This window comes from Hyaena hyaena, unplaced genomic scaffold (genome assembly GCF_003009895.1).
Source record: "Hyaena hyaena isolate Hyena2069 unplaced genomic scaffold, ASM300989v1 scaffold_724, whole genome shotgun sequence".
NCBI classification, from domain to species: domain Eukaryota; kingdom Metazoa; phylum Chordata; class Mammalia; order Carnivora; family Hyaenidae; genus Hyaena; species Hyaena hyaena.
In genome coordinates this window covers 773,952-789,610 of record NW_024081354.1, presented here as the reverse complement: position 1 = coordinate 789,610, position 15,659 = coordinate 773,952, and the positions used below count along the sequence as shown (strand labels likewise).

Below are 15,659 nucleotides of genomic sequence, written 5' to 3'. Positions count from 1 at the left end.
AGGGAGAGAAGCAAACCATGAGAGACTCTTGAATGCTGACAAAAACTGAGGACTGATGGATGTGGGGGGAGGGGGAATGGGCATGAAGGAGGGCACTTGTGGGGATGAGCACTGGGTGTTATGTGGAAATTAATTTGACAATAAACTATTAGGAAAAAAAAATTTCTCCACAGTGAACTGAAGTTTAAAAAATGATGATATGTCGGGGCACCTGGGTGACATAAGAGTTCAACTCTTGGTTTTGGTTCAGGTCATGATCTCATGGTTCATGGGTTAAAGCCCCACGTCGGGCTCTGTGCTGACAGCTCAGAGCCTGGAGCTGCTTCTGATTCTGTGTCTCCCTCTCTCTCTGACCCTCCCTGCTCACACTGCCTCTCTCTCTCTCTCAGAAATAAATAAACATTAAAAACAGATGATATCTCTACAGTTATTGACATTAAAAGAAGTTCATGAAAATGCTGATTAAAAGTGTACGTAGCATGCATGTATAGTTTTTCCCATTTATGGACAATTACTTAAATCTGTTTTTTAGAGATAATTCTAGAAATTACTAACCAAAATATTTTCAGTGGTCATCTCTAGGTGTTAGTACTTCAGATAATTTTTGGCCCCTGAGGCTTTCCTGTATTATGATTTCCTTTACAGTGAGCCCATTTCAGTTTAACACATACAAAAATAAACCTATTATCTCCAAATATTAGAGATAAAAAGCTCTGTATACCAAAAAAATCACTAGGGTTTATAATATTCCTAAGCTCAGTTACCAGGTTTTGAGAGCCTAATGTATACAAGGTAGCATGCCAAGAGCTTTTCTGATGTGGCCTCATTTCTTGTGCGTGACAGCCCAGTGAGGCATAAACGTCCATGTCCCCATTTTGCAGATGAGGAAACTAAGACTCAGAAAAGTAAAAGTAAATGTCTTGAGGTCCTACAAGCAGTGAAGCAGAGGAGCTGTCATGCAAAATCAGGCCCACCTGACTCAAAAACGCAAGGAAAATTTTAGTAAAGAATGTTGAGGGGGGCGCTTGGGTGGCTCAGTTAAGTGTCTGACTCTTGATTTCGATTCAGGTCAGGATCTCACAGTTTGTGAGTTCAAGCCCCATTTTGGAGCCTGCTGGAAATTCTTTCTCTCCCTCTTTCCTTCCCCCGCTTGCTCGCTCTCTCTCACTCTCTCTCTCAAAATGAGTAAACTTTAAAATAAAAAGTAAATTAACAATATTGTGGAGGGAGAAAAAACCATAATCCTGATATTCTGACCCAATTTTCATCTTTTACTACATTATTTTCTAGCTTTTGTACATATAGGTTCATACTTGTATGTAATTGTATCTATTGCATATATCACTTCTCAGCCTTTTGGCTAAGATCAAGTGTTGTATCTATTGCATATATATCATTTTATATCTTTGTTCTTAAGCATTTCTTTGTGTTCCCATAGGCTTTAAAATAATCATCTAAAATCTATGTAAAACTCTTCAATATTTTACTTCAATATTACTCTTCAATAATTTACCAATCATTTTGGTTCTTTAATTCTAATTTTTAATATCCATAACATTGTAACAATGGTTACATTTTTGCAGTTCATCTGTGGATCTCCTTTCTCCTTGTTGACTCAGTCCCTGTGGTTACAGCCATTCAGTTTAGTAGACAACAAATATTTATCAAATACCATTGTGGCCAAATCTCTTTGCCAGGCTCCATGGGGACACATAGAATGACATAGTGGAGTCCTGCCCTTCAAGAACCACACAGTCCGGTTGGGCATGCAAGAAACTGAATACAGAAGGCAGTTGCTTGGAGCTGGCCTCCTCAACCTCTCACTTTTTGTGCCAGGGACTCCCGCTAAGTCCCCTAAGTTCAGGATTGGCCCCTGTCCTTGCAGGAAGCAGATACAAGGTCCAAAGCACCAGCAAAGCCTCCCTCTTGCTCTTGCTGCATCTTCCTTTCAGACCCTCGCCTGAATCCTAGCCCCTGTGGCATCATCTTCTTGGCTAGGACACTCCACCCCAACTGCTTCTCTGACGCTGTGTCCCTGAGATCTCCTGACTAGGTCCCCATGCACAGCAGAATGCAGACAGCTACATATGGCGGCCTTGTCATCTGGTCTTTAGGCCCTCACTGCTTACCCATTTTCTTGGCCTCTTTCTGGCCCTGACCTTGGTTCCACCCAGCACCAGGGCCCAGCCCGTTCTGTACCTACCTCCACCTGCACATTCTGCCTTTCTTCCAGGGCCACATCTCTGGCCTTTCAGCTCCCTTTCTGATGGTACCCTCCTGACCACAGTTTCCCTAAGGACATAGTGCAAGTGTTCTGTATCCCCCAGCATCTAGCACAGTACTCACAGCAAGGGTCTGTAAGTATTTTTGCTGTTAAATGAGCATTTACAGGTGGCCCAGGAATCACTTCATCTCTTTGAGTTTCAATTTCCTCATCTGTAAAATTGACTCAAGTTCTGATTCCCTTTAGCTCTAAAAATCATTAGACCACATAGCCGGGTTTCTCAAGCATCGGTCATGCTACAGAAAAACATTTGTTTCATTTTTCAGCTGATTCTTAAGCAAATTTATTCTAGGGCACTATTGGAAACCAGTAACTGACTTGGAAATTTGAGTGAAATCTGCTATCATTGTAATCCTTCTGTTGGTCTTTGGTTCTCCTAACATTTTTTGGTATTGGTTTTTATTTTTTATCAAACAATCCACTGATATCATTTAAAAATTAAATTGTGTTCCAAGTTTATTAATGGAAAGTTAGAGATTTTGCCACCACTCCCTGCCCCTCACTTCTGAGTTCTACTCTTTAGCAGCCTCCTTAGTGGCAACTATTTTCAACTCTTGTAACTATTTCTTTTGGAATTTAACATCATACTTCTGAATAATTGCCTCCACTCCATTTGTCGCTTTTTAGCTTTAGACATTGTCTGTTGACTTCCTGGTGTGGTAGATGAGGATTTAGCACATATATCCTCCCTCCATTCCCTCCCCTGCTCTTCCATTGCAGTAAAAATTAACTTTTTTTTAAATGATTAAGTGTTTATATTAACATATATGATAGTATACCTTACTATAACTATGTTTACTTTCTCACATAATATTTTTAACCTAGAGTCATTACATAATTTTTATTTTCTTAGATTCTTACGTTCTTTTTTTTTTTATGTTTATTTATTTATTTTGAAAGAGAGTGGGAGAGCATGAACAGGGGAGTGGCAGAGAGAGTGGGAGACAGAGAATCCCAGCCAGGCTCCACGCTCAGTGCAGAGCCTGACTTCGGGCTCAATCTCATAAACTGTGAGGTCATGACCTGAGCTGAAATCAAGAGTTGAACACTTGGGGCGCCTGGGTGGCTCAGTCAGTTAAGCGTCCAACTTCAGCTCAGGTCATGATCTCACGGTTCATGGATTCCAGCCCTGCGTCAAGCTCTGTGGTGGCAGCTACGTCAAAGCCTGGAGCCTGTCTTTGGATTCCGTGTCTCCCTCTCTCTCCAACCCTCCCCTGCTCATGCTGTCTCTATCTATCTCTCTCAAAAATAAATAAAACATTTAAAAAAAAACACAACCCACATTTTTTACAAAAAAAGAGTTGAACACTTAACTGACTGAGCCACCCAGACTCCCTAGATTTCTACGTTTCTATTAGTAATATCACCCCAATTGTTCTGTTTCCTATTATAACTGCTCTGTAACAAATTTAGTGGTTTAAAATAATACGAATTTATTCTCTAGTTCTGAGGTCAAATATCTGAAATGGGCTTTACTGGCTTAAAATCAAGGTGTTGGCAAGACTTGGTTCTTTCTGGAGTCTCTGGTAGAGAATCATTTCCTTGCCTTTTCCAGCTTCTAGAGGTGGCCACAATCCTGGCTTGTGATCTTTCCTCAACCACTCTTACCTCCTTTTCCACCACCATATTTTCTTCTCTAACTCTGACCCTCCCTCTATAAGGAGGTTTATGATTACCTTGGGCCCACATAGATAATCTGAGATAATCTCCCTTCTCAAGAGCATTGACTTAATCACAGCTGCAAGTCCTCTTGTTGCATGTATCCGCAGGTTCCAAGGATGGGGACATGGACATGTTTTGGGGGGAGGGTACATTATCTGGCCTACTGTGTGTTCCAACAGATCTGCCAAAGGCCTATCAGTGTTATCCAATAATCTACCAGTTCCATGTCCTGAGTCTTTAGAGGCCTTCACTGTGGGAATTGGCCCCTTCTGATTCGTACCCATTTTGCAGTAGGCTGCAGCTTCCTATAGTGTGCTGATAGGAGAGTTAATGTGTCGAACTTGCATGGACAGTCCTGGTGCAATTCTGTTTCTTTTCCCATTCTCCCTGTTCTTGTCAAATTAAACCTCTTTCAGTCCTCGAATTAGGAGAAAAATCAGTTCTCCTCCTGTGTGCCTTCTTTGTTCTCTCATGACTACCATATTCACAACACTTGTGACACCAGATGTATGTGGTTTCCCCCCCATCCAGCAATTCTCTGTAACACCAGCTGGTGTCCTCAATTCTGACACCATCCACCTGGCGATAACACCAGGTCCCACAGGTAACGACTCAATCCCACATGACTGTACTCACCACCCCCACCAAAGATGCTAATGACAAATACAGGTTTTCATCTGTGCATCTGGCCAATCAGCTAGAAATCAGAGGTTTCTGTGACCCTCCTTGGGTTCAATTAATTTACTAGATCAGCTCACAGAACTCAGGAAAACAGTTACTTGCATTTACCAGTTTATTAAAGGATATGCTAAACGATACAGATGAGCAGCCAGACGAAGCAATGCATACGTTGAGCAGTCTGGGAGAGTCCCAAGCATAGGAGCTTCTGTCCTCATGGAGTCAGGGTGTGTCATCCCCCTGAGTGTGGATGTCTTTGCCAATCCCAATTTCACCAAATCCCATACTGCTGAGAGTTTTATGGAGGCTTCCGCACAGTATGATCAGTTATTAACTCCATTTCCAGCCCCTCTCCCCTCCCAGGAGGATGGGGGCAGAAGCTGAGGCTGGTATCTCCAAGTTTTTAAACATGTCTTGGTTTTTCTGGTGACTAGCTCCCATCCCAGAGCCCACCCAGAGTTGTTCATTAGAACAACAGATGTTCCTAGTGCTCTTATCACTTAGGGATTCACAAGGTTTTCTGGAGCCCTGTGTCAGGAACTGGGGGCAGAGACCAATATACTTTTTCTATTATCTCACAATCCTGTACTACCATTTTTGTGGGGTTCTGGAAAATAAAGAAGATAAACAAGTGTGGTCAAGTCTTCATGTTTATCTAATGGTTGTCTTTCACACAGACCTTTATAATGGGGATTTTTGACTTTGTTTTTATGGAGCCAAGAAGGAAGAGTTTTGATCTATAATTTAAGCAGGTGAACAGGGATGAGAAATTGAGACATTCATTTGCAATGTAATTGAGCAACAGAGTTAATTTTTCAGGAAGTTCTGTGCAAGATCTACTGTAGAGATTTCTCATTTCAGTGAGAACTAATGTGGCCTGATGGAAGAAGGGCCTAGGAGTTTTTTGCTACCTCTGTGATCATTCTGAGCTTCAGTATCCTCATCTGTAAAATTGGGACAACAATAATTGACCACTTATTGTATCCTTGGATCACAGTATGCACTCAATGATGACAAATTTTAAATTGCTTTCAAGTCAAGTCCACTGGGTTTTTAGGGGCGAGATGTTATTCTATAGTCAAGACCCTGCACCAAATAACCAGCTCTCAGAATTTATCATCTGTACTTGGGCTTTTGGTGGGTCCTTCCTAATTTGTCTCTAAGTGTTGCTTTGACTCTGAATGGTGTTCAGTCTCTGATATTATTTTCTCACTTCAACCAGAACCTCCCGAAATAGTAGCCAAGACTCCTCCTGACCTCCAGCCATGTACCCCAACCCTCTCATCTACTGCACCTGCTGGGACCCTTGGAACTTGGGACCACGGAAGCTAATCAAGACCCCTCAGCCACCAACCAAGACCTTCACAGGGAAGCCCAAGTAAGGATTATATGGATGGAGTAGAACATGGCCTTTTGAGTTTCATTTGCAGACCTCTTTCTCTTCAATATATCCAAACAGCCAACTAGGCAACAAAATCCCAAGAAGGCCAGAAAGCCTAGCTTTGCACAGCTTTCCCAGACAGCCTGTTGGCAGCACATTGCTCTTACCAGTCCTGCTTAGACTCAGTGTCATTTTATTTATATATATATGGCTTTTTGGTTTTGTTTGTATTATTTTTTAATATAATTTTTTGTAAAATTGGCTTACATACAACACCCAGTGCCCTCCTCCATGCCCATCACCCATTTCCCCCTCTCCCCACCCTGCTATCCACCCTCAGTTTGTTTCTGTATTTAAAAGCCTCCTGTGGCTTGCTTCCCTCCCACTCTGTTTGCAACTATTTTTTCCCCTTCCCTTCCCCCATGAACTTCTGTTAAGTTTCATTTTAAATAAGGAAGTCTCAGGGGTGCCCAAGTGGCTCAGTTGGTTAAGCAAGCATCCAACTCTTGATTTTGGCTCAGTTCATGATCTCACAGCTTGTGGGTTCAAGTCCCACATCAGACTCTGTGCTGACAGTATGAAGCCTGCTTAGAATTCTCTCTCCCTCAAAGATAGTTGCAAATGACATATCAGATAAAGGGTTGATATCTAGAATCTATAAGGAACTCACCAAACTCCACACCCAAAAAACAAACAACCCAGTAAAGAAATGGGCAGAAGATACGAACAGACACTTCTCCAAAGAGGACATCCAGATGGCCAACAAACATATGAAATGATGCTCAGCATCCCTACTCATCAGGGAAATATAAATCAAAACCACACTGAGATACCACCTCACACCACTCAGAGTGGCTAAAATGAGCAAATCAGAGAACACGAGATGCTGGCGAGGATGTGGAGAAACGGGCACCCTCTTACACTGTTGGTGGGAATGTAAACTGGTACAGCCCCTCTGGAAAACAGTGTGGAGGTTCCTAAGGAAACTAACAATAGAACTCCCCTAGGACCCAGTAATAGCACTGCTAGGAATTTACCCAAGGGATATAGAAATGCTGAGGCATAGGAGCACATGTACCCCAATGTTCATAGCAGCACTCTCCACAATAGCCAAAACATGGAAAGAGCCTAAGTGTCCATCAACAGATGAATGGATCAAGAAGATGTGGTTTATCTATACCATGGAATACTACATGGCAATGAGAAACAATGAAATCTGGCCATGTGTAGCAACATGGATGGACCTTGAGGGTGTTATGCTGAGCGAAATAAGTCAGGCAGAGAAGGACAAATATCATATGTTTGCATGTATAGGAGGATTAGGGGAAATGTGACGGAGGAACAAGGGGGAGAAAAAGGGGGGAAATGGTGGGGGAAAGGGAGAGAAGCAAACCATGAGAGACTCTTGAATGCTGACAAAAACTGAGGACTGATGGATGTGGGGGGGACGGGGTGATGGGCATGGGGAAGGGCACTTGTGGGGATGAGCACTGGGTGTTATGTGGAAACTAATTTGACAATAACTATTTGTAAAAAAAAAAAAAAAAGAATTCTCTCTCCCTCCCTCCCTCTCTGCCCCCTCCTGCCTGTCTCTCTCTCTCTCTCTCTCTCTCTCTCTCTCTCTCAATATAAACAAACAAACAAATGGGTGAATGAATAAGTAAATAAATAAAAACAAAGACATCTCAAAGTTTGTGCAGCAGGGAAAGGTCAGCTTCCAAATAAAGGACCCCATAGCCCCCCATGGGGGGAAAAGAGCTTTGGGATCTGGGGGATAAGCTGCCAACCCAGGACCCCCTGGGAAGTGAACCCCCTCAAGTCTTCTTCTAGAGACCACCCCCAAGACCTTCCTGACTAAAGATTTCAGCAGTCAGAGCATATATTCTCATTTGGGGTCATCATGGGGATCTACCTAATCTGGGAAAGCTAAAACAGGTTTCTGAATATTTATTTTCTCTTTTTCATTATCTATTTTGCATTTTCAGGCTAACTCCTCTTCCTCCAGCTGCAAAAAAACAAAATTACATTCCACCAGCAGCAAAACCTGTTGTTGCCCCAAAGTAAGTATTTTTATGTTCGTGGGGCAGGAATTGCCAGAACCCACAATGATTTCCCCCAAACCTCAGATCCTACATGCAAATTGTGTGGCCCTAGCACCCACTTTCAAAGTCATAACAAATAAGCTCTCAATTAGGATGCCCCTGAGAGCCACTATTTCTTGCCTTAAAAGGAACAATACATGATGCATGTCATAGACAAAGAGCCTTGGGGAGCCTCCCAGGCATTTATGGTGGTGGCTTACACTTTTACTGATTACTGTTCTATGTCTAAGGTTTTCTGTAGATGGCAGCTCTGTTTTTACTCCTAAATTAAATTTTTATCCATATTTTGTTAAGCTTAAAAGTGTAACTTAGTTTTAGGCATGTGCATGTTTCTTTGTATTCATTTGGAAAATATTTATTAAGCCCCTACTACTTATTTGGCATTACTTCAGGTGCCGGGAGACAACAGTGATTATAGCAGAGTCTCTGCTCCTGGAGCTTACATTCTAGTGAGAAAATGACCATAAACAAGTTAATACATCCAATGCACCCCAGTACTATGTAGAATATAACATAGGCAAAGGGAGGAGGGGATAGTGAAGGCAGCGTTGTTATTTTCTATGGGAAGTTTAGGGCAAATCCTTATGTAAAAGGGACAGCAGGAACCTGCTGATATCTGAGGCTAGCACTCCTGGTAGAGGGAACAACAAATACCAGGCCCTGAGTGGGAACCAGCTTGGCACAGTTGGTCTTTTCTAGGAAAGCAAAGAGGCCCATGTTGCAGGAGTAGAGGGTGTGAGGAGAGAGTAGAGAGAGATGAGGTCAGAGAAGTAGCAGAGATGATGAATATAGTTGGCAGAATAATGGCCCCCCAAAGAGAAATCCTAATCCCTGGAAACTATGGTTATGTTCTATTACTCATCAAGGGGGAATTAAGTTTGTAGACAGAATTATGTTTGCAAATCATGGGACATTGAGATGGACAGATCATCCTGGATTATTGGATGAGCCCAATGTGATCACAAAGGTCCCTGTTCATGAAAGAGGAGATTGCCAGTTGAAGCAGAGTGATGCAACTGTTGGCTTTGATGGAGAAAAAAAATGCTGCTATGAACACAGGAAGCTTCTAGGAGCAGGAAACATATTTTCCTGTGGAGCCTCCAGGAGGAATATCACCCTGCCAATGGTGAGACCCATTTCAGACTTTGACCTCTAGAACTGTAAGATAATGGGTTGGTTTTGTGTTAAGCCACTTAGCTTGTAGTGAGTTGTTACAGCAGCAATAGGAAACTTATATAATAAAGTTTGCTGCCAGTATAAGGACTTTGGCTTTTACTTTGAAAGAGACAGTGCGTTAGCTGCTAGCGCTGCCATAAACAAACAAACAGAAAAAAACAGACACTGTGGCTTAAGCAACAGAAATTTATTTTCTCACAGTTCTAAAGACTGGAATTTAAGACCAAGGTGCCCACAATGTTGGTTTCCTCTCAGGACTCTCTCCTTGGCTTGCAGATGACCACCTACTTTCCGCTCCTTCACATGGTCTTTTCTTTGCGGGTGCACATCCCTGGTGTCTCTCTGTGTGTCCTAACTCTCTTATAAGGACACCAGTAAGGTTGGATTAGTGCCCACCATCATGGCCTCATTTTAATTTAGTCCCCCATAAGGCTCGATCTTCTACCCTGTCACATTCTGAGGTAGTGGGGGTTAGGGCTTCAACATATAAATGTTGGGGGGGACACAACACATTTAGCCCATAACAGATGGGAAGCCATCAGAGGATTCTGAGAAGAGTGACATGATCCAGCTTGCATTTAGAAACGACTAATCTTTTTTCAAATTTTTTAAATGTTTATTTATTTATTTTGAGAGAGAGGGGGAAAGCATGAGCAGGGGAGGGGCAGAGAAAGAAGAGAGAGAGAATCCCAAGTAGGTTCCATACTGTCAGCGCAGAGCCCTATGCCAGGCTTGATCCCACAAGCTTTGAGATCATGACCTGAGCCAAAATCAAGAGTCAGATGCTTACCTGACTGAGCCACCAGTCACTCTGAAAGGCTAATCTGGCTACTGCGTTGAAAATGGACTACAGTGACCAAGGGTAGGAGCAGAGTCCAGATAAGATGTAATTGTAAGGACCCAAACAAGAGAAGATGGTGCTTGGGCCTGGTGGAAATAGCAGAGGTGGTGAGGAGTGGTACCATTTGGGATATACTCTGAAGGTAGAAACCAGTAGGATCTGCTAATGGAATGGGTATTATGTATGAGAACAAAACAAAAGAGGGGTCAAGGATGACTTCAAGATTTGGAGCTGAGCAATAGGAAGGATGGAATTGCTATTTTCTGCAATTGGGGCAGACTGAGGGTGGGGAGACATTTGTTAGGGCCTGAGCATAGGAAGTGTAAGATGCTTCTTACTATCAAGTGGCAATGTCAAGTAAGCAGTTGGAAAAGTGGGTCTGAGAGAGAAGTCTGGGCTTCAGATATACATTTGATAGTCATTGGCATATACATGATACTTAGAGCCCTCAGCCCAGATCTCCAAGGTGGAGTAGAGCCAGAGGTAGGAAGAGATGGGAGAACAGAGACCCCAAACACTCCAATGCTGAGAGGTTGGAGAGACCCCAAAAAGGAGACTGACAGAGAGTGGTCAGTTAGATGAAGAATCATCTACCTGGTATCTTGGAAGCAATGACAAAAATGTTCCAAGAAGGGTCTTATTATCTGTGTCAACAACTGCTGGTAAGTAATTAAAATGAGGGTTGAGAAATACTGTTGGTTTTAGTGGCCTGCAAGTCATCAGTGACGTGAAGAGCATGGTGTCATCGGTAGTGGTGATAAAGTCTGATTGGAGTGGGATCCATTCATAACAAGGCATCTATTGAATGGCCATGTAGGTGAAACAGTTCCTTAGTGCCTGCCTTCTGTGTGACAGCACATTGCTAGCATGATCACACCTGTAGGTCTTATCTGACCCATATTAATAGTCAAGCTCAAGGTCTCCGTCTCCCAGTACCTCTTATTGGGAGCAACCTCTTTCACACCACAGCTCTACTCTGCCCACATATTAGCCCTTGCTAACACTGTCCTGGTCCATTGCAATACGGTGAGGGACACTTTGTGGGTACTTTTATTTATTTTTATTTTTTAAATGCTTATTTATTTTTCAGGGAGCACTAGCCAGAGAGGGACATAGAGAGAGGGAGACACAGAATCCGAAGTAGGCTCCAGGCTCTGAGCTGTCAGCACACAACCTGGTGCAGGGCTTGAACTCACAAACTATGAGATCATGACCTGAGCCAAAGTCGGACGCTCAACCTACTGAGCCACGCAGGTGCCCCTACAATTCAAAGACCTGTTCATTGTATTTATAACTTTCTAGTGAGACGCTACTGGGGACTCTACATCAGCAGCCAGTCTCTAAGTCCTATTGAGTCAGCACTGAGTGAGTCTGGGAAACGGAGCAGCCAGGAGTGGGAGGGCCAGCTGGTCCTGCCCTCACCATCATGAAGAGGCTCAGATAGACGCTGACATGACCCAAAAACAGGGACATGAGAATCCCTTTACCAGTCAACTTTTAACTTGGGCCTCCAGCCTCAAACACACAGTCTTTGTGAATTACATCCTTTTTGTGAATCCTTTTTTTATTTTGCAAACATATAATGTACAATGTTCATAAATATGAACTACAACATAACTGTTTTAACCATGTTTGGGTAACTTTTTTTTTTATTTCCCAGAAGCCTTGAAAAATGGCAGTAAGCCCAACGCTCTCAACTGGGAGACATTGTTGGCAAATTGCTTTATCTGCAATTCTTTGTAGCACTTAACTTTTTCTTCTTCTATTTTCAGTATTTATGTGCCTCTATTTTTCTCTTCTTAAATAACAAATAGCACATCTCATTCTGTTTCTCTTGGTATGAAGCACTGTGATTTGTATCCATTAACCACTCATTGAATTTATTAAATGAGAAAATGTGAAGTGCTTTGACTGACATCAGTGAAGTATCAAAATTTGGTTAGTGTAATCAGAGTAATTTGAGTAGCTTGACAAGGGGAAAAAGAGTCAAGGAGAGTCATTCTGGATCGACCATACCTTTTATTTTTCAGAGAGAGAAATACAATTTCAATAAACTAAGTAACCACGGAGCTGCACTCTGACCCTTTGAGCAGTTCAGAGGCGAATGCAGTACTGTGAAAGGTCTCTGCTCCAGGAGATCTACGAAGAACAAAAAAAGACATAAGCTTAAATCTATGGCCACCTTTTTTTTTTTTTTTTTAATTTTTTAAATGTTTTTTATTTATTTTTGAGAGTCAGAGTGAGCAGGGGAGGGTCAGAGAGAGAGGGAGATACAGAATCCGAAGCAGGTTCCAGGCTCTGAGCTAGCTGTCAGCACGGAGCCTGACGCACAGCTCGAACCCAGGAACTGCGAAATCATGACCTGAGCTGAAGTCGGATGCTTAACCTACTGAGCCACCCAAGTGCCCCTATGGCCACCTTTTTAAAGAGATCCAGGCTACTCAGTGATTCCCCCACTATCCCACCACCATCATCCCAGGGCTTTCCTAAATTCAGAGGAAGTAAACAAAATCAGCATTGTAAAGAGTTTCTGGTTTTGAATGGGAGCAAATGGTTGATAAGAACGGAGTTGTGTTTTAAGTGGTTTTAAATCTTTTAAATTACATATGAATCCCATTGTATTATCAAAGTATACTGTGTACTCATGCCCATTTTTTAACACACAGAGTGATGTTTTCCCCAGTTAAAATAATAGTATCTGCAGTAGCCAAATCCTTGGGCTGGTTTTCTCAAGGGAGTCTTCAGTGCCTCTCTGGAGGCCTCATTTGGGGATGGGAGATGTGGGATCAAAATCAGACTTTATTAGCCAAGGTGGAACTGCCTCCACCAAGAAAAATCCTCCCAACCCCACACCCCATACCCAGCTGACTTTGGAACAGCCTCACCCTGGTAACCACTCCACAACCCTTAAAGATATTGTGGTTGTTTTGATCATGGAGAAAATGGAACTGCTACATCAGTTTTTGGTTGTCTCTCTTCACAGCAGTTGCCTGATTGTATGTGAGTGTGTGTTGAGGCAGAGGGGAAAGGCCTTAGCTCCATATACCTAAGCCGAACTAGTCTTCTTGTCAGCACATCAGAAGCTGATTACTCTTATTCCAATCTTTTCAACCTTCCAGGTGAGGTTTCTTACAAATACACTTGATATTTGGATACCTGATATGTTCACATTTCTACACCTGAAAACAGCAACTCATTATGACCAGGATTAACCATTTACTTATCCTGAATCTACAATACTGACCATTTCTTGTTTCCTATCACTAATTTCTGATACAAATAAGAAAGGCTTTTGTGCAGACAACGTTAATGTCACTAGTGTGTGCATCTGAGATTATGCACCACAGGAGGGCCCTTTGGATTCTGTCTGGGACTCTTGACCCTTATTTTAGGAGTGGTTCTAATAGGCATAACTAGTCAATTCCCCACTTTTTTACTTCCTGCCTTTTTATCGCAATCTGTATACCAATGATCTCGGGATCGTTGAACATTCCTTAGTTCCTGAGTAGAATATTTCAGAGCTGAAAGGGGCCTCAGAGATCATCCTGGTAATGTCACTTTTTACAGATAAGCAGTGAGATAAGCAAATACAGATAAGCAAAGAGAAGCTTTGAACTTCTCTTTATTCCCTGATTGCTTTCTGAACATGCCTTTCTGTTGCAGAGTGAAAACCCATTTAGGAAAACAAGAGGAGAGCAATAAATTACCTTATGTGAGTAAAAACATGAAGGGGACAAAGGGACTAACATTTATTGAGTGCAGACACAGGCCTTTCACATGTACCTGCCTCATTGGATCTTTGCAACGATCCTATGAGGAGGGGCTATCGTTATTGCATATAACGTAGCTGGTAAGTTGCAGAAAAAGGACTTGAACTCAGCTGAGCCAGACCCCAAAGAGGGCGTATAATTTCCACTCTCTACTACCTTGTGTATGGCAAGAAGAATGTGCCAAGGAAACCAGACACTGACAGCCAGTCCAGGCCAGGGTACAGCTCATGTCCACGTGCCAGAATCCCACCGCCACACAGGGGAACCCACAAATGCTGGGGGAGGAACAACAGGGCACTTGAGGGGGTGGGGCCAGGACCACGCTGGAGAAAGGGATGGGGACTAAACCTAGGAGGATCTAGATAGCTGCCTAGGAGTTTGGGCCTAATCCTTCTGGTGTCTGGGAGCCTTCATGGGTCTGATACAGGCACAGCACCAGGTAAGATTTACATTCTAGAAAAAAACATTAAACTTTGTCTGATGGGATAATACTGGTGCTTTTTACTACCTGCTTTTACCTAATTTCTTTTTTTCCCCTTAAACAAGGATGATACATTTCCTTAATAGTCAGGAAAAAAAAAAATAAACAAACAAAATGTAATTGCCCTCCAGACGGAAAGGATGATGAAGTTTAGGGGAGCCAGAATGAAGGCAGGAAGGCCAGCTGGGCAGGTATGGCCAAAACCAAAGAGAAAGATGAGGGTGGCCTTAGGCTGTTCCAGGGTCAGAATGTAGGGAGGAGAAGAGGAAGCTGGCGTGCATTTAGGCAATAACAATGACAGGGCTTGTGGTGCCATAGGGGTGTCCTGCACAAGTCTAGAAGGCACGATCTTATCCTGGTCTATTTCATAACTGTGCTCGACACTTTCTCGTGTTATTTTGGGTTTCTTCATAAAAACCCTTTGAGAAAGAGTTATCCTAATTTTCTGATGAGGAAACTGAGGCACACAGATGTTGAATAACTATACTTAGGGGCAGAACCAGGGTTTGAACTCAGGCCTAATTCCCAAAACTGAGCAATTTTCATGGCGTCGGACTGCCTTCTGGCCTCTGGTCATGTGGAGAATGCAGATAAGACACAAGGCTTGGGGCAGAGTGCCAAGTGGGATGTCAGCACTTAGGGCTGCACATGTTGAGCTCGAGAAGTCTTGGGAACATCCAGGAACTGTATGAGTCTTGACACTGGATCTCAGGAGAGAAATCTGGGCTGGAGGTATGAGGGTAAGTGGTAACTGGAGAAGTGCACAGGAGGACTTGGGCTCTGGAATCCCACCTCATGTCTCTGTGTTTAAGATGTGAGTAGCACTCTAGTGGAAGATTTGGAGGAATCTCTGCACTCCAACTCTGCAACGTTATCTTACCTTCCACCTTGATGCCCAGGAAGTGATAAACGTGTCACCTGGCTATCGCCTCATTCGAAACAGGGAGCAGATTTCTGTCACCTTGGGAGATGAAATGTTTGATAAGAAAAAGGGGTCGTCATCAGAGATCATGGACAGAGTCAAAATTTCCAGGTAATTCCCTTGGACCTAATCTGGCTCCTCAGAGCTATCCCTGTTGGGCTTGGCCTGGCCTTAAGGAGAAGCTCCTAACTTCCATGCCCAATGCACAGGGTCTCTGTTCTGAAGGTGCTATAAAGTCGCTTCTCTCCTCATCCCTGTGCTGCTCCTCTCCACACCCACCTTTCTGCCCTGATTCCATTTGAGACAAGATGAAGGTCAGGTCAGGCAGCTGATCTGAAAAGTGATTGGGTATAGTATAATTT

General features: G+C 43.0%; 1 protein-coding gene and 1 pseudogene across 1 annotated transcript in view; both read left to right on the top strand.

Annotated features, from left to right (window-relative positions):
* The window catches only part of FLACC1 (flagellum associated containing coiled-coil domains 1), a 39,556-nt gene that overhangs the window by 2,815 nt on the left and 21,082 nt on the right, over window positions 1–15,659 (top strand). The window contains exons 2-5 of the mRNA XM_039217818.1: window positions 5,848–6,002; window positions 7,991–8,065; window positions 13,788–13,836; window positions 15,275–15,408. Coding sequence (XP_039073749.1) covers window positions 5,890–6,002; window positions 7,991–8,065; window positions 13,788–13,836; window positions 15,275–15,408 — 371 coding nt within the window. The 5' untranslated portion in view covers window positions 5,848–5,889. The remainder of the gene's footprint in view (window positions 1–5,847; window positions 6,003–7,990; window positions 8,066–13,787; window positions 13,837–15,274; window positions 15,409–15,659) is intronic.
* LOC120220697 lies at window positions 1,341–1,422 on the top strand (annotated as a pseudogene).